This window comes from Saccostrea echinata, unplaced genomic scaffold (assembly GCF_033153115.1).
Source record: "Saccostrea echinata isolate AGI-Se365-2 ecotype Australia unplaced genomic scaffold, CSIRO_AGI_Sech_v1 ptg000029l, whole genome shotgun sequence".
NCBI classification, from domain to species: Eukaryota; Metazoa; Mollusca; class Bivalvia; order Ostreida; family Ostreidae; genus Saccostrea; species Saccostrea echinata.
Genome location: NW_026889778.1, coordinates 7520572 through 7542500, shown reverse-complemented (window position 1 = coordinate 7542500; position 21929 = coordinate 7520572). Strand labels below are relative to the sequence as shown.

General features: G+C 33.1%; 2 protein-coding genes across 2 annotated transcripts; both read left to right on the top strand.

The window, feature by feature from the left end:
* The first annotated feature begins 1892 nt into the window (after nucleotides 1–1892).
* Nucleotides 1893–2600, top strand: LOC133194431 (uncharacterized). Its single transcript, XM_061330390.1, has 2 exons — nucleotides 1893–2126; nucleotides 2252–2600. Exons 1-2 carry the CDS (start codon nucleotides 1895–1897, stop codon nucleotides 2515–2517), a joined length of 498 nt encoding a protein of 165 aa, XP_061186374.1. The 5' UTR covers nucleotides 1893–1894; the 3' UTR covers nucleotides 2518–2600.
* Nucleotides 2601–5491: 2891 nt separating this feature from the next.
* LOC133194430 (uncharacterized) lies at nucleotides 5492–21562 on the top strand. Its single transcript, XM_061330389.1, has 4 exons — nucleotides 5492–5556; nucleotides 8597–8648; nucleotides 20270–20415; nucleotides 21077–21562. The coding sequence occupies exons 1-4, from the start codon at nucleotides 5496–5498 to the stop codon at nucleotides 21298–21300; spliced, it is 483 nt and encodes a 160-aa protein (XP_061186373.1). The 5' UTR covers nucleotides 5492–5495; the 3' UTR covers nucleotides 21301–21562.
* Nucleotides 21563–21929: the final 367 nt, after the last annotated feature.

Below are 21929 nucleotides of genomic sequence, written 5' to 3'. Positions count from 1 at the left end.
TGTTTACATTCAGTTCATTTATTTCCGTTTAGTGGGTCAAGGACAAAAGTAGTTCGCGCAGGAATATATGCGTTTTGTGTACTACGTCATCAGTTTCAGAGAGCAGTGATATGGATTCAGAAAACCACAGTGTGGTGATCTGGAAAGTCGGATCACACTCTGTAAAATTAACAGTAACAAAAACAAGGAAATTGATGGGTATATATATGGATATCAAATGCAACAAATCAAGACAATTTGTAAAAATACATGAAGGTAAAGCTATTTATGTTTCAATTATTTCTAGTTCTGTATGTACACTTTATGTGGCTAAATACTTTTTTTTGCCTACTTAACGCGATTGTTTGACATATTTTGTACTAAGCAGCTTCTTTTTTCACATTGTGAAACGTGAGAGGATATGTTATATAATATGTATATGGTTATATATAAATATGAATATTTACTTAAAATCATAATGAATCATAAATATCAATGTTTGATAATTGTGTGCTTGTAAAAATCTTTCATTCTAGCTCCAAACTTTTAATTTTTTGTGTTGTTCTTCTTTACTTTTAAATGAAACTGAACTCCAGGCAGGCCAATCTTTTAAAAAAATTATTTAAGGATCCGTATATATGTATGGGATTAGTTCACCATATTGACGCGAGTGTATTAAAAGAAAGATAACTCTATGTTCAATGAGTTTTCAGGGCGAAAGGACAAAAATAAAGCAGGGAGCAAAAAAAAAAAAAAAAAAAAAAAAAATGGTGAGGGGGAATCTCCAAACTCGAAAATCCTATTTCGAGGGATGGGGTTCCAACTTTTTTCACGACCAAACTACATACATTACTTCATTCTTCATATACTATTATACATAACCCTGATTAATTTCACTACGCTGCAACAAAAAGTTGGAGGGGGACCTTTCAATGAACTTTTTCTGTAGTAAAAGTTGATGTTTGGATAAAAGTTGATGTTTGGAAAAAAAGTGTGTGTATGTGGGGGGGGGGGAATGCAGCCCCCCTCTGCCCCCCCCCCCCCCCCACTACGTGCCAGTTTGCTCTTACACCAATTGATGTGAGATTAGTTTTCCATTTGGCAGGCATGTTTGGACGTCCTTTAGGCAAATGAATTAAGGCATGCATGCTACACATGATTTTGTAGATAAATCATCGTAGCAGAAGCTAGTTATAAACAATTTTATACTGCTTTTTCTGTGAAAGTGTACATGACTGCGATTCTGGGTAGCAGGTCCTTTATACAATTTTGAGTTAAATACCTTGTGTTATTATTACACTATATGAGGCAAACAACAATACATAACATGTGCTTGTTTTCACACAATTACACAATCATGTACTCATCTGAAATATATTATTAAGACATAACTTAAGTTTTCCTCAAAACACAACTAAAAGTTGCCTTCATCAAACAACAAAGTAACGGACATCTGACGGATTTTTTCTATCGTTGATATAAATTGATAATTCTGTGAAAGTCGCGCGATTCAACAAAAAGTGAACTATTTCTTTATATTTAAAGTATCCGACACATATTAGCTTCAGATTCAATGGAATTGAATTCATGACAGACATGTATGGGCTAATTTTTTTTTTAAATGAATGTTGTAGTATCGGTATGTAAGAGCGGAACGTGCCCTAAATTATGACCTTGTCCTGTTCCTGAAGAGTCATCCCCCTTTTGATTTTACTCAGTAAAAATCAATTCTAAAAAATCTATCTGGTGAAGAAATAAAACAGAATTTTAGAAAATGCCGTAAATCTATCAGACTTTTAAATCGAGATTTGTATTTGGTAAGAAATCTTCTAGACTGCTTGCAGATTTTGTGGCTATTTTGACGTCATATGTAATGTATGACGTAATAAACGGATATTCTTCATTTGAAAAAAAGATGATTATGTGTTACGATAGATATCGTGGGGCATTTTATTGCCCGGGAAATGGCACATGTTGTGGAAGTTATGGAAACCAATATTGTTGTAATGATACATTTGGGCCTTCAATCACGTCAAAGGATGCCTTTTACTTTCTAGGAGTGCTCGGGTTGATATTTTTGGTTGCAGTAGTGGGAATTTCAGTTTGTTGCAATTATTTGAAGAGGATTGAACGACGTGGAGCATTAAGTAAGCCACGGAAAAAAAAATATTTAGTCATTTTTTTAAATCTAGGATTATACGACTGTGCATATGTTTGTTAATAAATATTTCGGTCCGCCTTAAATGATCTAATAATAAATGTTTCTAAAAAGGTTCTAGGACAAACAGAACACTCGGTGAACTAACAGAGACGGCGTCTCAGACAGAAGACGTGGGGCAGGGCGTGGTGGAGGCCGGGACTTCGACGTTGACGCCAATGGCTACAGTTTTCCCACATGATGTATACGGTTCGACATATCAGTACGGTTTATCAGGAGATCAGAGCGGGACACAGGATGAGGCTCGTAGTAACCAACGGTATAATCCACAGTCGACTGTTCCGCGAGGGGATCCGCCTCCTTATAGCCAAAGGTTATAGAAAACAGGAAATCAATGAACACTATATATACAAGAATAAGCAGTGGTCAAACAAATAAATTATTGAGATTTTCACCTGTTATGCTGTACTGAAAAATTGTTGAAAAATCTTTAATAAAAAATAAATAAATAAATAATTTTCCAATAATTTTTAAAATGATTGATGAATTTACATTCTGAACGGCTAAGGGGAGGTAAATCTCGGATCATTTTGTAAAGATATATAACAATTTAATTTTGTTTGTATTCTAGCCTCTGATTGGTTAATATCCAAAAAGGAACACAAATTATTTCTGTATAACCTGGTTTGGTATGGGGACACACCCCCTTGACAACCAGCTGAATCATCTGTATCCATACAATCCTCTCATTTCCAGTCCTCGGGATTCATGGAAAATTCCAGATTTAATAAATGTACCTTTAATTTCAAACAATAATTCGATCTTACCACATGTAACCAAACAACATGGCTGCTAGGCCTATGTATCAGTTTTTACCTCCCCTCGATTCCCATCACTTCCGTTACTTCCGTTACTATGGTTGTATTATTGAGCGGCAAATTTGAACTAATAAAAAGTAACGAAATTTTACACCCATAGTTATTTAATGATTTTAAAATTAAATTATAAGGAATGACTCTAATTGTTGGCCAAATTATTCGAGCATAACCTGGTTTGGGTCAGTTTACGCTGTTTTATAATCCGCTTCGCGGATTATAAAGCGTAAACTGACCTAAACCAGGTTATACTCGAATAATTTGGCCAAGAATTAGAGTCATTCCTAAAATAATGAAACTTTTTTTTTTGTAAAAATAAAATTCAAAAAAAAAAAAAAACAAAAAAAAAAAAACAAAAAAAAAAAAAAAAAACAACAACTGAAAACTTAGGCCAACTTTTTTTTATATCCTGTTTTACGGGAGCGCCGACCCTAATTTGGGCTAAAATGAAATAAAAATAAAAGTCCCTAATTCAAGTTTTATTTTTATTTCTCCCGCCGATAGTTTATTTATAGTCACTGAAAAAATAAAAGAAATATAAATAAACTTTTCACAAGCCTTTCAAAATGCGATTTGTCATTGGCTGAGGTAAATATATTCATCCAATCAGAGTATTCGAAGTGTGAATAGTCACTGCACCATGGGCACAGAATAGCGCCAAAATGTCAGAATCGCAGGGTTTCATATATTTTCAAATAGTCTTTTCAAAAAGTATTAGAAAAAAGTATAAATTTCAGATTAACTTTTAATGAAAAATTGAATGAAATAGACGAAACGGTAATCATGATCAAATGTCATGCAGAGGGCCACGTAGAAATTGAGGCTCTGTCAACCGCTTGTTTTGAAAGGTGTTGAGTACGTATTATCTCGGACAATTGCTTCAATACATTGAAATACATCTTGAAGATCTTTTTTAAACTTAATTTTAAGACAATAGTGTTTTCTTTTACAATTAACGACAGAACAGAACACAGTAGAACTGGTAGAAAGTGGCGTGGCTGAGGAAATTCGAGTCACAACTTTCACTCGTTTTATGACAAATATTGGAATTCAAAATAACCTACGAAAATATATGCTTGATTGATACAAGACATTATTTCCTTTTTTTTTATATGTAATTTTATAAAATTTTGCGTGCTATGTAACAAATTAAACAGCTGATATAGCGTATATGTATCTCTTGTTTAGTAAAACAACTTTTTTTTACCACTAGGGAAAAGTACTACAATATTGTTGTAAATGATACGCCCTTTCAAATATTATTCAAATTCAAGGCCTGCTTTCTTTTTTTTTCATTCAAAAGTTATGGATTAGAATCAGTTTCAACAATTAAAGTTTTGAACTCTGCAGTAAGCAGAAATATTGTCGTGTATTTTACATGTGTATACTATGGGAGAGATGTACATATTTTCTACAATTATGTTGAAAGTTAGTATGTTCAGAAAGAAAAATATAAGGATAAAAAACGATCAAATATACAACAGATTTTGGAAGATTGAATATTTTTTTCAGTAGAGAGATTGAGGTACTTTTTTCCACCTAGGTATATACTAATTTGAATTGCGTTGAAAAAAAAATATTATACAACTTTTCATTTTATCATGTCTCAGTGCACTTCTGTGAATTAATTTATTTTAGCTGATCCATTGAATGTCTCACTGTATATTTGCCATAACTTTGCCAATTGAAAGCTAGTCCAAAATCCTCAAATCTTGTAATTTGCTGAATACCGAAAAATAAAAGATTCTGAAAAGTTTATGAAGGGTGTGACATAAGTCCTATAAGTTTTACTGTGGTGACACTGATATTTGACATCTGAGAGAAGACTATAATAGATTTGTATGTTTGATCTGCATTAATGTTAGAAACTGCAAGCTGTTAATACTAGAAATGCACCCCTGCCCCAAATATTAATACCTAAGAGAAAGTTAAATCTAAAATAGTTCATTAGCACATTAGCAGTACCAATTTTGTGTTTTGTATACATAAGTTTTTCAAATAACACTTTTTTTCCTAATAAATTAAGGTCATAGAAAAAAGTTCCATCCTTAATTAAAAATAAAAATTTTTATTGCATTTTTTCATTTTATTTTTATTTTTCTGACCGACTGCTTAAATTTCAAGCTTTTATTTTTATTTCGACCCCCCGACTCAAATTTTTGAAAAAAATTCCCGTAAAACAGAAAATAAAAAAATGTTGGCCTTAGCACAGTATATTAGTTTTTGGTGTATTGCACGAACTTCAATAGACTTTTTCAGCCTTTGTTTGAAAGTGCACGGAATGTTTCTATCTAGAGTAGTTGGATCGCGTGATACACATAAACTTCGATCGGGTATTTAAACCAATTATCTATGACCGATCGATATATATATTCAGTGAAATAGAATCATGGCATCATGCCAATTTTTTAAAGACTTTTAAATATATTTCCCCGACAAGAGAGTGGTCTTGCGCAATTTAATACGTTGTATAGTTCATAGGAATGGGTTCCTTCTATTGGATGTTGTCTCCCCAAGCAATCCTGGTATTGTTTTGCTTTATTAGTAAGTAATTTTGTACTTTCAGAAGTATAGTTGTATATAGATCAGCCTATCTCTTTTCTCATTTCTAAAAAGAACATTGAAAAAATGATGTATAATCCTTGGGTGGCACGGAAACTGTACCACTGTTTGAGTACATGTTAACTCTACATGTATGCTAAAAACAATTAGTAACTACATTTTTATATAACCGACGAAATTTGTGATCGTTCTATCACTAGAAGATTCTAGTACAATAGTCGATTTAAAAAGAATTTATATCTGTAAATTAATAATAAAGAGAAAAGATAATCTCAATACAAATATATATTTATCTGAATATTACTACATGTTCGAAGCTAGATTCATATATCTAATAAAAGTTCAAAATTGAAATTTGACTTGCGGTTTTATCGGTTATACATGAAAGTACATGTACAATGTAAATAACTTCATATCTTAAAAACTCATAAATCTACTGAACAGTCATAAACATGTACATGTTCCGGAGCATGGCCGTAGGAACCGGGGGGGGGGGCACGGGGGGGCCGTGCCCCCCAATACTTTTGCCGATATATAGATTGCTATAGAAAACCGAGCTACTATATGCTTGTGCCCCCTCAATAAAAACGTCTTATGCCCTTTTTTTTTTTTGCTTGTCAAGGAATTTTTGGTTGATAGTGCCCCCTCAACTGAAAATGTATGCCTGTGCCCCCCAAACTGAAATTGCTTCCTACGGGCCTGCTGAGTGTTATTTACATGCACTTCCTTAATCCCTTTCAAAATCAGCCAATATTATTTATTTTTCAGCTGTATGAAAAAAATCACAATCTCTGTATGAAACACTTACAGTTTATAAAAATCATAACGATATAAAATCTAAATAAAACAGGGGTGATCAAGTGCCAGTGACAAATATTAAAGTTTCACTTCTTACGATATAGTTAAATACATACTTGTTCATGTATATAAATAAACATACATAGTTATCTCTCTTTCAGATTATTTGCAAGTTACAGATCGAAAATTGTTGTGATATGAATAGTAATATTTGTTTTTGTTCTTGATGGAAGATATTCAAAAGTTTATAAACTATTTGTCAATTTAAAATTAAAACTTTGCAATATTTCTACTATCCTATAGTTTTAAATGTCAGACTGGAACAAGAAGCTCGTAACAATTTATACGATAGCTTGCTTTTATATCTTTTGAGAAAAACAAAAATACGCGTGCACGATTGAATTACACCATATACTTACATTTTAAATAGTACTAGTTGTACGATTAAAGGGAGAGGACTTTTTTAAATTCATCATATAAATCTGTTCATTGTGTGAGCCATACCAGTAATTTAATTGTTAGTTGAGAACTTTTGCAAGTGAGGATCAGGTCAATATTGCACGTAATGCAGCCATTACTTTTTATAATCATGATTATATTGTTTTTAATTGTACGTGTCCCCTGAGGGCCCTTGATTGGCGAATAAACATAAACATATACAAAACGTATAAACGTTTATGTAATAAGTAATTTTCTCACAGAGGGGGTCAAAATTAAAAAAAAAAAACATTTGAGAGAATTTAGTGTACCGCGGGGCAAAAGAGGTATTGCGCCGGCCCATAGAACGCGGGAGGGGAGAGGGCGGGGGGGGGGGCACCTTTTCCTGAGTATAGATTTTGCTATAGTAAATTTTCCTTTAGATGCTGATTGACCCCCCCCCCCCCTTTTGATGTTGAAAGGTCGAGCACAGGTTAATTTCAGGATATGGACAGTAAAATCTCTCTCTCTTCTTGCTTGTCAGATTTTTTTTTTGGAAGTTGTCCCCCCCCCCTTAACTTTTGAAGCCGTTGCAACGGGCCTGTTGAGCACTTAGTATGCGCGTATACGACAGCCTACAATGCATCAAATTTACAAACATTCAAAATTTTTCCAATTCTTTTTTTTAGTACACGACGTAAATGTATAGCTGAAAAACATTTTTTTTTATACCAATACCTGGCAAAAATAGTCACAATCATCTCAAATAAGATCAAAGAAATTTACAGATTTTGTTTGGGATATCTGAAGAATTATTAAGTAAGCATTGAAAAAATATAGATTATTGTATTTGAACCAACTTAAACCAGTCAATACATATTTTTTCGTATAAAACATTACTATGTATATTAAATTAAATTCAATTTGTTTATTTACCAATTAAGGGCCCTCATGGGGCAAAAAGAAAGTGCATTGTAAACACTTACATGTATATATATTCATATACATGTAATACAATATACATACACACAAGAGAGAAAGAGCTGCATGATTGATAGGAGAAAGACATAAAAAGAAGGAATAAACCAAATAGCTTTTATACATATATAGCTGTACATGTACATAAATTCTGCGCAAGTAATAATATTTGTTTTATATATATATATATATATATATATATATATATATATATATATATATATATATATATATATATATATATATATATATATATATAAAACAAATATTTTTATTTATATATAAACATAATTTATATATATATATATATATATATATATATATATATATATATATATATATATATATATATATATATATATATATATATATATATATCATATTCGCAAACATATTTATCATACACATATGAAAGTACATACTTTCATACTTTTGCATAATTTATCACAAAACAGTTCACATGCCTGAGATCTGACTTATGGTAATGCTTTTTGTAAAAATCTTCCAAGAGAATTTATATATCTAATCAATCTTGGTAGCAGGGCGAGATACTGGGAAAGACAACTCTGATGATCGTGATATTTTATGAACATTTCAGAGTTACCTGTTTTAGAGAATCCCTTCTTGACCCCTACAATTAGTTTCATGCCAGTCGAGCGGAAGCCACCTGTGTAGCACCTTATAATTAATTGAATCTACGCTATAGTAAAGGGTTCAGAAAAATGCTTTGGCAGAAGGCATAGACACATGCTAAATCAAACATATATGAGGATATTTTACCTTAAATAAAATAATGGTGGAATACCTTTAGATTTCTAATTCTTCCCAGGTTCAGTATACAGTGACGACAAGTGCGATGATGACGATGACGATTGTGACGGGTGAGTTGTTTTTTTATTTTTACATTTTTGTATTGATTCAAACAGTTGTAGCCCAATATAAACCAACAAAGAAATACATTTTCTTGTTTGTTAAAATGTATATTTATATTAAATGGGCGCAAAACAAATTTTCGATCCTACATAGCTACACATGAAACAGTTGACTTTCATGTTTTGAGTTATATTGATGATCGAAAGTTAAATAAAAACGATCTAACTAGTTTAGATGTAAATTGTTGACTTTGCTCTAAATAACAATAAATCGTTTTATTTCAATTAAAGGATAGAGTATTCAATAAAGGTACTTAATAAGGCATCATTAATGTCTACAAAATCTTTCAATATCAGAGACGATTATTTTGAAATTTTTATTTGTTTAGTCATCAGCTGGACATGACTTTTATAATACATAAAATAAATTCATCAGTACATATACATTTATTATCAGTTTTATAAAATCATTTCTACAATCTTGTGTCTTGCTATTTTAGTTGATAAACGATGTTAGAGAAAATTTCCATTGTCTCTTGATTCTCAATTACTAATTAGGTCATTTTGAAATTTAGGCCGGAGTGTGACAGTTTTGTACATTTTGAAATCTCATTGTTGATAAGTTAATGTCATTCTATAGTTTGCACATGAAAGTCAGAGTGGAAGAATTTAAAAAAAAATATTTGTATGCCCCCGTAATCGGAGATCCAGCGGCATATAAATTTTGGTCTGCCCATCTGTCTGTTAATCTGTATGTCTGTCCGCAAAAAACTTTAACCTTGCCCATAACCTATGAGTGGTTGGTACTAAGCCTTTCATATTTCACACGTGTATTTCTTGTAGCAAGACCTTTCACATTTCACGTGAATATTGCGTGTATTTGCGTGTATAACCAACTTTTGAACCATAACTTCTGAACAGTTGGTACTAGACTTTCATATTTAAGGTCTTCCGTTTCCAACGGAAGACCTTCTACTGATTGTGATGATTAAGATTATTCTTTTTTTTTTTTTCCTAGACGCCAACTTTGACGCTTCATATCTTCCTCATTTTCAAACAGATTTTGTTCAAATTTTCAGAGCTTTTAGACTTTACAAAACACTCTCAGAATACCGTAATACAATTCGGAAATTACCTTCTGTTCACGAGTTATTCCCCTTTGATTGAATTTTGCATGCCTCCGATTTCCAGACAAAGGCTCAGAAATGGTTATAATTGGAGCACAAAACCCTTTGAAATTGAAAAGAGGAAGCATTGAAGTTGTGCACATCGGTTTTTGTTTTTTGATTTTTGCATTAAAAATGGCGCTAGAGAGGGGTCAAAAGTTAGAACGCGGAAAACAGCAAAAAATTTGACATATTTTCCTTTATATCTTGAAAACTAGAAATATTTTGTTAAAACATGTAGAACAAAAGTTGTGCATAATTGCAAGGGCTTTCATATTATACTATTTAAAAGGGGCTGGCCCCTATGATTAGGGATCTTGGGCCCTTAAAAGTTTTTGCTTTATAACTCAAAAACGGTAAATATTTCGATCTGGATCTTGGGAACAAAATTGTTCTTTTACACCTTTTTGATCTAATGAAAATGTTGTTTTGTTCGAGTATACCATGGGTATTGCGTAATACGTATTAGAAAGCAGGCCAGGTAAACAGGTAACGTTATTCATTCGGCAAGGAAATTAGACCTCTTCATGTGTATAACTTAAACAGACTTGCTATCAATAATATACCCTGCGGTATTTAATGTTAATTTTCTTTTTAATAAGGTTTAAAACGTGGTTTATGGTTCACTATTAAATTATTTATTACAACTAGTCTTTCTTTTCTTCTTTTTTAAATTAGATTAATAGTGTTCAAAAGCGGAGAATATTAAATCTATCTTTCTACGTTTATTATTACAACAAACTTTGTAAGTGATTTTAAACTGTATGCATTGAATAATTCACGATCATTAGCTGTATGCATATTACGGTCTCCATGTTCAGCTCGATGTTTAGTTATGTAACCTAACGCGCGAATCCCACGCTGTTGATCGAGGTCACCAGTGTACTAGCCACCTGTGGCCATAAACAAAGCTAGTATTTGTGATCGCGTATAATGTCAATTTTGTACAAAGAGCTATTAATTAATGGAAAGTTATGTTTTTAATTATATCGAATCAGTAAGATTACTTTACTGATCTTTTATAATCTTAATTCCAAACACTGGTGCATAAAAATCATTTTGAATTTTAATCGCTGTTTTTGTCTGTTCACGCAACAATACATTTAAAAAAAGTATTGCTCTATCCCGTGTTGTTGTATTTTAATTCATCTGCAATTGTAATTGAATGGGGGCTTCGGTAAATAATTGTAATTACTACGCATGCTACGCACATATTATTTTTACCATCACTCTTGTGAATGTCCATTTATTATTTATAGAATTAAATAAACATTAACATAAATAAAAATTCCTTCAAATATACATGTACTATAATTCAAGTCTTTGTAATATAGCAAACAGTTTCATCCATCTCTGCTGCTTTGTGTCTTAAGTGTTGTAGTCCAGTCCTTGTTTACATACACGTGGCTACAGAAAGCCGCGGGCACCTCGATGTTGAAATACATTGTGTACTCTGATAGTTGCTCTACACAGCACAAACAACTAACGTGTACATGCAGTGTAGTAATTGGCAAAGATTGTTTGAAAAATATAAACTGGCATGTGTTCGCTACGAAGCATTCATTTTAAAATTTTATTTACATGTAGATACCTTATAAGAACAAAATAAAGTAAATGTATAACACTTAGAACAATGTTTAAACAGGTAAGCGTTTTCATTCGGCAAGTAAATCAGAACTCTTCGTGTGTATAACTTAAACAAACTCGCTATAAATAATATACCCTACTGTATTTAATGTTAATTTTCTTCTAAATAAGGTTTTAAACGTGTTCTATGGTTAACTCATAAATTATTTTTTACAACTTTCTTTTCTTTTTTAATTTAGTTTTAAAGGGAACAGCGTCTTCTAATAAAGGAAGGAATTAAATGTATCTATATAACTATATAAGTAATATTAAACTTTAAGCATCGAATAATTAATGATCATTAATCCATCGTGCAGAAACGACTAATGAAACATTATGTTTTTTTTTAATTTATATTGAATCTTTAAGATAACTTAATCTCATCTTTGATTTAATCTTAAGCGTTCACGCCTTCTTACAGCACAGTTTACATTCTGCTCTGTCGCTTTGTAACCCAGTCTTCGTGCACACGTGGCCGCAGAGAGCCGGGGTCATATCGGTGTTAAAATACATTGTGTACTCATAGCGATTAATGGAAAATTGGGTTTGAAATCATTTCGAATCTTACATATTATTTTATTTTACTCTATCTCACGCTTATTTTTATCAATCCTTACCGCCCGTGCATTTATTCATTTCAAGTTTTACGCATTTTAATTGCCGACTTAACCATTAAGTTTGCAACAATTTATTTTTCTGTCTCGTGTTTTAAACTGCATGTACACATGCATGATAATTGTAAGTGGAGGTGACTTTTTCAATTCTCAGCATCCTCACAATGTCAAGGTATTGTGATTTCGGAACCTTAATTGACATTGTGAGGATGAATTCTCGGGAAAATCGGAAAGTTTTACGGATACATACATACATACATGCATGCAAGTACAGAACATGCTCTTTTTATAAGCACAATCTTGAATTCGAATGTACAAGTGTACATGTATATGCAAGAGCGCCCCAAATGTACGCATATCGAGTGTTTAAAATACAGAGAAATACAAAATCCCCGGTCTCTGTTTTACATTATCTTTGCAATAAAATATTGGTTAATCTGAAATCAATTTTATTGATCTATAGCTTATTTTGAAGTAAATTATCGGTCCACTGAGTTGATAATGAGTTGTTTTTATAACGGGTACATTTATAGTATTCCGAATCACTTTTTACATTTTGACTGTAAACGATTTTATTAACAAGTTTATAAATGGTTGGTTGGTATTAAAGGAAAGCCAATTCAATGAAAAATCAAATCTACATTACACGGCGAGTCTATCTACGATACAGGCCTTGACAGGGGTTATATTTACATCACCTTTTTAGTGTATTGCAGGTCACTTCCGGGTATTTCGAATCACCAGGTAAATGGCTAAAAACAGTCAGATAACAACATTATAATTAATGAATTAGTTGGTATTGTTTACCAAAAGTATCAAAAAATAAAAAGAATTATTTTCTTGTTGAATGTTGTTGTTTTTTTTATTAAGTTATTAAAGCTCCCCCCCCCCTTCTGTAGACACACTATAAAACAGCGTTCTCAGAGGCGGATCATGCAGAAAAGCAAATACCAACAGAATATTACTTTCTGAAATTACCTGATTGTAAATTGTTGTCCTGTAAATATAATCATCATGGCCGTAGGAACCGGGGGGGGGGGGGCACGGGGGGGCATGCCCCCAATAATTTTGCCGATTTATAGAATACTATAGAAAATATAGCTATGTGTTTGTGCCTCCTCAATAATAACGTCTGATGACATTTTTTTTTTCGCTTGTCAAGGAATTTTGGTAGGTGATAGTGCCCCCCAACTGAAAATGTATGGTTGTGCCCCCTCAAAGTGAAATTGCTTCCTACGGGCCTGATCATGATAATTATGTAATTTTTTTTTTACCTATGTGATTTTTTTAATGCAAATAATTAACACTGAACTGTCATAATTCTACGAGTAGGCTACCAAATAATGATATAATGATGATAAAAAAAATTGTGAAAAGGAATTAAACCAACTCATGTTTAGATTTCATGATTATTAAGAATGACGTATATCACTGCATACGTGTACTCGTACATATCAACATTGATCAACACTGATCACGTGTATACCGGGACCCGGGATAGTCTTATTATAGCTCTTGCTTTGTCAAATCATTACTTTCATACCCCTTGCATTTAAGAAAAACAACGTTATAAAAAAAAAATAATAATCTGACATATAACAAGTATACATGTAGCGTGTGCAATTTATTTGGCTAGGGGCATGTACACACGTGGTTCGAAACTGTAGGGGGCTACAAATGCGGCCATACCTAGTATATTTTTGAGGTGTTATTAAAAACAAATAATACTCACAAAAGCTTATAAAATTGCCGTTCTATCGATACCTTATATGCCATGTTTCATCCACCAACAACGCCACGACGTCGATGAGAAATACCATGCAACGTTTCTACACGGGCATTTTCTTCGAAAAGGATAGGAAGTTAATGAATTAAAATAATTAATTCTTTTAGTTAACGCATTATGTTTACCTCTTTATTTGTTGTATGCAATAAGTATAGACCTTACTAATAATGACTGTTTGGTTGTCACACCTGTGCACGTGTCGTGCAAGGTACAGCGGTAAGGTAAATTACCGAGAGTCGCGATATGCGGGGTGATTCGGAATACCCTAAATGACTGTGGTCCATTGAATTAACCTGTCAAATCTAACATGGGCCCACATAATACGACTAAATTCGTTTCATGAATGAACTGGTTCTACAGTATACAATATCTTTTCTTTAGATCTGTTTGTTTATTATTTTCAACCACAATCTGCAGTACATGTATAGTTACACGAAATCCATGCACAACGGCGCTACACCTGTCAATCAAAATCACTCGATATTGTGAACTCAGTCTGGTGCTACGGCAGCATTTCCGAAGTGATTCAAAATATTCTTTCGGCTTATTCTAATTTTTCGCGTTGTATAATAAAATTTTGGAACAAAGTTGGAATTAAGGCTGGAGCTGCATGCTGTGAATTTATCACACCTGCAGTCTGCAGTCTTCCCATCTTACATGTATATGAAGCATCTGTTGAGTAATGTTGTTTGTTGTTTTATTGTTGTTTTATTTGAACCAGAGACATTACATCTCATAGGTATACAAAATATGTACATAAATATTTATACATAAGCTTTGCACAGGATAAGTGTAGTATATGCTATACAATATACATTACATGTGGCATTTACATAAACAATAGCATTTAATGTATTATCACTTCTTATTGTACACTATTTAAAACATCATTTCTTAATTGATAAGAAAAATACAGAAATTTACCTAGGTTACATAGTTCTTTAGTATTTGTGGAATTCAGTAACTGTACTAATTTAAATACTGATGGTTTTTTAAAATAATAACTCTTCATAATTATATTTAATTCTTAGTTCTTCATATCGAGGACATTTTAATACAAAGTGAAATTCGTCCTCTATCTCATCTGATATACATATTTCACATTTTCTATCTTTTCTTTCTATGTTACAATACCTTCCCCTCTCTATCCTTAAATCATGCGCTGATAGTCTTAAACGACTAATAGGTATTCTATACTTTGAATGTAATGGTTTTCTTAAATACGTCTGTAGTACAACATTATCCACTAAATGTTGATATAAAAAATATTTAGGAGAATTACAAATTCTTGCCATAATATCTTGTTTATAACCGTCATACATTCTTTGAAATACGATGTTCAGAGAATTATTATCAATACAATTGCTATTATACATGTCAGTTAAACCAAGCCTTTGAAATTCCTTCTTAATGTTTACAATCCATTCATCATTATTTTCCACCATATCTTGATAACATGATTGTAAAATACAATTATCACTGTTTTTTTAATTTCACCCAATATATCAAAATTTTCTTTTTCCTTTCTAGTATAAGTGGAAATCTACCTAATTCACAATAAACTGCATCATTACTGGTGCTTTGTCTGACTTTTAAAACTCTTTTCCAATAAGTTAAGTGAACATTTTCTATATCTTGACCCTTGTGAAATCCCCATACTTCAGCTCCATAACTCATTACACTGTTAATATAGGTATCGAATACTGCTAATTGTGTTTCTACGTTAAAATGCAAATCCCTGGTTTTACAATTTACACCATACATAGCTTTTTTTTACCCTGACATGAAAAATGTTTCTGTGTTTCAGCAAATTTGCCATTATAATTGAACAACATAATGAATCAGAGAGCATAATGTGCGGAACAAGTTTGATTGAGATTTTTACTTTTCCTTTAAGATAAAATGAATAATAACATAATTTATGCATCTAATAGATACATATAAATGTACATGTATAGCTTTTTAAAAACAAGAATCTGTAATTGAAAATGTGAAAGTGAAGAGTTTAGGTAATAGTTCTTAACCAATTAAAATTTAACGACAGTTCATTCCTTCCTAGTCTCTATATAACTTTTAATTACGGCCGTGCCCTCTCCCCTTCAATTGATGTCTTATACATGCTTTTAAATTCTGTTATGTATCAAGAAATTTCCACAGGTACTTGTGGACAGGATCCCCCCCCCCCCAATTCAACCCCAATGTTTGTTGGACATTTTTTTCCACAAATTATATTTATTACACTTATTCATCATGTGTACCATAGGAAAAAATCGAGAACAATTACCTGTGGAAATTTCTATTTGCCCCCCCCCCCCCCAAAAAAACTGAAATTGTTTTCTACGGGCTTGACAACAGGTACTTGTGGACAGACCCCCCCCCCCCCCCCCCCGATATTCAACCCCGAGGCTTTTTGGACATCTTTTCCACAAATTATATTTATTGCACTTACTCATCATGTGTACCATATGAAAAAATCGTGAAAACCCCAAAATAATCGTTCCACACAAAAAATGCCTCACTATGTACAGTTAAAACATTAATTTTTCATATTTCTTGATGAAATTAACATTAAAAAATCAACACAAAATTAATACCGAATTACATATCACTTGAATTTATCATAAAGCAGAAAATCTGTTCTGCGGGCTTCAAGGCCAGCTCAGGAACCTAAAGATGTCCTCATTTTCCAAGTCCAGTACAAAACGTAAAATAAATGAAATAAATCACACAATCACTGGGATGGACTCAAAGAAAGAAGACTCTTGAGGAAAAGATATTTTGATTCGACTTATAGACTGAAATAAACCAATATTCTCTTTTTGCCACTCTTTCCTGGTGCCCTGGGACTCTGAATGTAGGATCAGTATTTTTTTTCACAGGTCCGTTGTGCGGATTGTACGGGGGGGGGGGGGGGGCAGACCTTCTGAAAATAGTCTTTTGCTGTAGTTTTAATATGTAAATTTTGATTTAGTTGCTGCTTGCCCCCTCCCCACTCTTTGTTTCTCTACGGTCATACATAGGCGAATCCCAGCAAAAATGTAATGACCCCCCCCCCCCCCCCAACACACACTTTTTTTAAATGTGTATTGCGATAGGACTTAAAATTGGAAAACATTTTCTGTATATCTCTACATCGAAAAATATAAAACAAATATTTTTTTTTATATTTCCTTTTTAAAACAACATAGATAATTATGCATAGCTAATTAAATACTGAATTAAATATTTATCTTTGCAGACAATATGCTCTGGGTTATAGAACATGATGTGAAAGCGTATCGTAATGCACCTTGTAATCCTTTGGATTTTCAGATTTAAGGCCAATGCGAAAACCCAAAGACGCCGACATTTTTTTATGCTACTGTAATCGAAGATCCGGGGGCATGCAGTTTTTGTCCTGTCGACCTGTCTATTTGTCTGTTAGACTGTGTTAGCCTCTTTGTCCACAAAAACTTTAACTATGCCCATAAAATTTGATTGGTTGGAACTACTGCTTTCATATTTCTTATGTGTATTCCTAGTAACAAGGACTTCCTTCAGGTACCAACATATTTGACCTCTTGACCTTGAACTTGGAGTTTGATCCTCTTTCGCAAAATTTTACCAAACTATAACCTTGGCCAAAACTTTTGAACAGTTGGTGCTATGGCTTTTATACTTCACATCTGTATCCCTTGTGATAAGTCTCCTCCTTGGGTATAAATATGTTTGACCATTTGACCTTGACCTTGGAGTTTGACCAACTTTTAAACAACTTTAGCCTTGACAATAACTTTTGAATGACTAGTACTAGGGGTTTTATATTACATAGGTAATTTTCTTGTGACAAGGCCTGTCATTGTATACCTATAATTTTGACCATTTTACCTTGACCTTTGAGTATGTCCTACTTTTGAAAAACTTTAACCTTGGTTTTAACTTTTGAACAGTTGGTGCTAAGGCTTTTTTAATACCACATGTGTATTCCTTGTAACAATTAAGACCTTCCCTCAAGTACAAACAATTATAATGATCCCTTGACCTTGGAGTTTGACCTTTTAAAGAAATTAACCTTGGCCATAACTTTTAAACTGTTGCTGCTGTGGCTTTCATACTAGTATATATTTCACAGTATATTCTTTGTTCAAGACCTTTATTTGGGTAATAACATTTTTTTTATCTTTTGATCTTGACCATGGAGTTTGACTTGCATTTGAGAAACTTTTAACTTTTGCCATAAGATGCCATATGGGGGCATCAGTGTTTCAAAAATCACACGTTGTTCAGTATCCAAATTGGGCATAAAACATTTACAATGATCCTTTAAAGCAGTGAGTTGAACCTAATAAATTACAACTATAGAAATTATGATAATTTATTTCGATGTATGGTCTAAAAAACGTTTATTATACCTCTGTGAAAACTAGCTTACAAGTGAAAAATCACTAGTAGAATTTGATTGGCCGAGAAAGTCACGTGTCCATCATGTTTGCCCTGCAACAAAACGTCGTGTTTCACGATTGTGACGTCACAATTAAACGAGTGAGGAGTTAGATTGTTTATAGCGACGCTGCTAACTTCGTTCGCGCGGTAACAACAACTAAAAATTTACCCCAAAAAATCACCTTAATTAATGGAATTGCATACAGATAGTAGATTAAACGTTCTTTGTTAAAATGTTTGCACTTTTCAAAATTCGTTTATGGAAATACAGCTAACATATGTCATGAGACGTCACAGTCTAGACGTTCCAAATGTCTCGTGCTGTTTGAAGAGGCGGATCTTAAAATTAAGTGAACAATGCACTCCCCCCAACGGTCGCACCGTCAACATATTATCGTTGATTGACTGTGTCGATTTAAATGTGTAAAAATGAAATAGTGGTGTTTGAATGTTACTGGTGTGATCACACAAACTTGTCACGTAGGATTTTTTTTAATGAAACGAGGAAGCAAATTCAGTTTGTTTGTTTTTTTTTTTGGGGGGGGGGGGACAGCCATACATTTTCAGTTGACAGTTGAGGGGGCACTACTTCCATAAATTTCCTGACAAGCAAAAAAAAGGTCACCAACTACCATAAATTCCTTGACAAGCAAAAAAAAAAAAAAAAAAAAGAAGGTTATCAACGTTTTTATTGAGGTGGCACAAGTTATAGTATCTATGTCTATGTCTACTATAGTAATCTATATATCGGCAAAATTATTGGGGGGTACGCCCCCACCCCCCGTGCCCCCCCTCCCCCGGTTCCTACGGCCATGTTGATTAAATTTAGGGTCACTAAGGAAAGAATGTTTTGACTGGATGAATGGTCTGAAAGAACATGTGTTAACTTGTCGAGTCGGTAACACATAGATGGGGTTTGCTTATAAACAGAGTGTGTCATGGTTTGATGCAAGGTCATTTGAACGAGTTCAAGGTCATCAACGGAGAAACAACATTCCTTAACTGTCTTTCTACTGGTGAGACATTGCAAGTTGATACCCCTTACAAGATTGCTTATAACCTTAGAATGTGGCATGACCTTGACTCAAGGTCACTTCTTCCTGTTCGCAGCTCCAACGGAAGACCTATTCGTTGCTTTGCAACGAGCTCTGCTCTAGTTCTCATGTGTATTTCTTCTGACAAAACTTTTCTTTGGGTACTAACATTCTGACCTCATAACTTTGACTTTGGAGTTGACCTACCGGGTACTTTTTAAAAACATTAACCTTGATAATAACTTCTGTTTTGTGCTAGACTTTTTATATTTGACTTGTGCATTTCTTGTAACAAGATCTTTCCTTGGATACCATTTTATATAACCCATGACCTTGAAGTTTGACCTTATTTTGCCTTAGGCCATTCCAAGTTTTTTCTATGTTTAGCGTCCGCGTGCGCCTTGGTTTTTGACACCACGTAGCAAGAAAAAACAAGCAAAACCAGAAGCCCTAAAATTGATTATTCTGGTCAAAATCTTTTAAATTCTTTTAATTATATCAATTTCTGTAAATATTTGTCTACAATATATCATATTATGTTTATTTTAAGCATTTAATACCTTGATTTTGTATAAGAATAGATCTTTCTTCGAGAAAATTAGATTAACGAAATCAAATGCTTTGAATGACGTCATTTTTAAGACTATAAAGTCTATGTTTTATATTTTGGCTTGTGTGTTTTTTGCGAATAGGTAGGTAAGTTTTGGAAAGATGGGTGGACGCTAAACAGAGAAAAAAACTTGGAAATGGCCTTAGCCTCTTTTACCTTGGCTATGAAGTGCTGTACGGGGGCATCAGTGTTTTCCATGAAATCAAAATTTAATTTCATAGATCTGGCAAAAGTATGTAACATTACAACTTAAGATTAATTGATGGTGCTGTCACTTTACCATCTTAATCACTGCATGAAAGAGAATGACAAAAATAATTTTGTGACATCTGTAAATCCTTCTCTAGCACTTACTTCTTTCTTTACCCCTAGTGGCAATGGTGGAATTGTAGTGGCACTCGTGTTTGGCTGCATAGCAGGTATTCTCATTATACTGGCGATTATAACCTTCGTCTGTGTAAAATTTTGTAAGACAACAAGACATGGTGCCGTGATAAACCCAGACGGAGGGAATTCAAGTAAGTAAATATATCTACAGGCACATGTATAGTGGTAATATATAGTGGTAATAAACACGGTATAAAATATAAATCTAATGGATGTATATAACTGTTATAGAATTAAGTATAGAATGAAATAATGAATACTGTAACTTACAGCACAAACTAGGAATATATTACACAAGATTATCCATAAAGCAATATAAGAATAATGAAAAAAAATTTAAGTTGAATCATTTATCCTTTAATTTCATTTTGGAAATATAGATAGTTTTCATATGACGTATTTTCTCTACGAGTTATTTCCCTTGGCCGCCATCTTGGTGGTCAACCTAGTAATTTTTTCTTTTTGTCTTACCAAATTTAAGAGGGTGTAGTAGAAATATTTTTGGGGGAGAATCTTTATAGAATAAATATTATGAAATAAAGGAGGATTCAACAAATGTATATATTTCAGAAAAACAATGCTTCCTAGCCCACAATTGCCAGTATAAAAAGTTAAAGTTGGAAGAATAATGAAGGAATATGACCAGTTGACCTCCAATATGGCGGCCAGCGGGAAATAACTCTTGCTAATTTAGGCCTACTCAAAACAATCTATAAAGAATGTTGGAAAAAATGAAAAAAAAAATCCTACCATTAAGACCAATGTAAATGATAACACATTTCTTATTTACAGATCAAGTGACGTTTTCTCAGGGATACACACACCGACCTCAGGTCTTTACCACTGGATACATGTATACCACTCCGACTGCTCCACCATACTCAGGGATTACCTCTCAAACCTTCGTCCAAACATCATCTGTCTTCCCAGGCCAGAGCTCGTCCACAGGAAATATACCACCACCACCATCTTATGATGAGGTTTTGTCCAATAACACCTCGCCACCAAAGTACTAGTGGAAACCAATTTGGAACATAAATAATGAGTTCTGGTTTACATATTGACAGTGTTATGGCTGCTGGGCAGCTTCCTGAAAAAGAACTATATTCTGTGTAATTCTGTATGAATGGTTGCATAAGTCACAGAGTTGTGCCATTTTTAATGTATGATATATAACTTGTATACATGTTTATTTCTTATAATTTAATATAAATTATTGTGTTCTTTAATAGGCATGAAAATTCTGTTATCACATTTTGCGATCGGTGTGTTCCCCGAACGTCCACTGGACTAAACCAACATCTAACTAGTTATAATTGTAACGGGGACCGTTACAGATGTTCCCCAAACGCTCCCCAACACCCTTTTGGTGTCTTATTTCCTGTAAGCTTCATTAAATAAGCCAATGAAGTATATTGATAGTTTTTTGCATTTCACACGCGCGCACGTGCATGCATGTGCAGGGTGACCATGTCATCTCATCTATACTATTAATGCATCTTTATATTCTCAGTATTAAAACATTTCATCAAAAAATAAATAAGTTCCAGCTATATCAAGTATATTGGTCATCTTAGCATTGCACGCACGCGCACCTGCATGCATGTTCATAATGACCATGCCATTTTGTTTACACTTATAATAT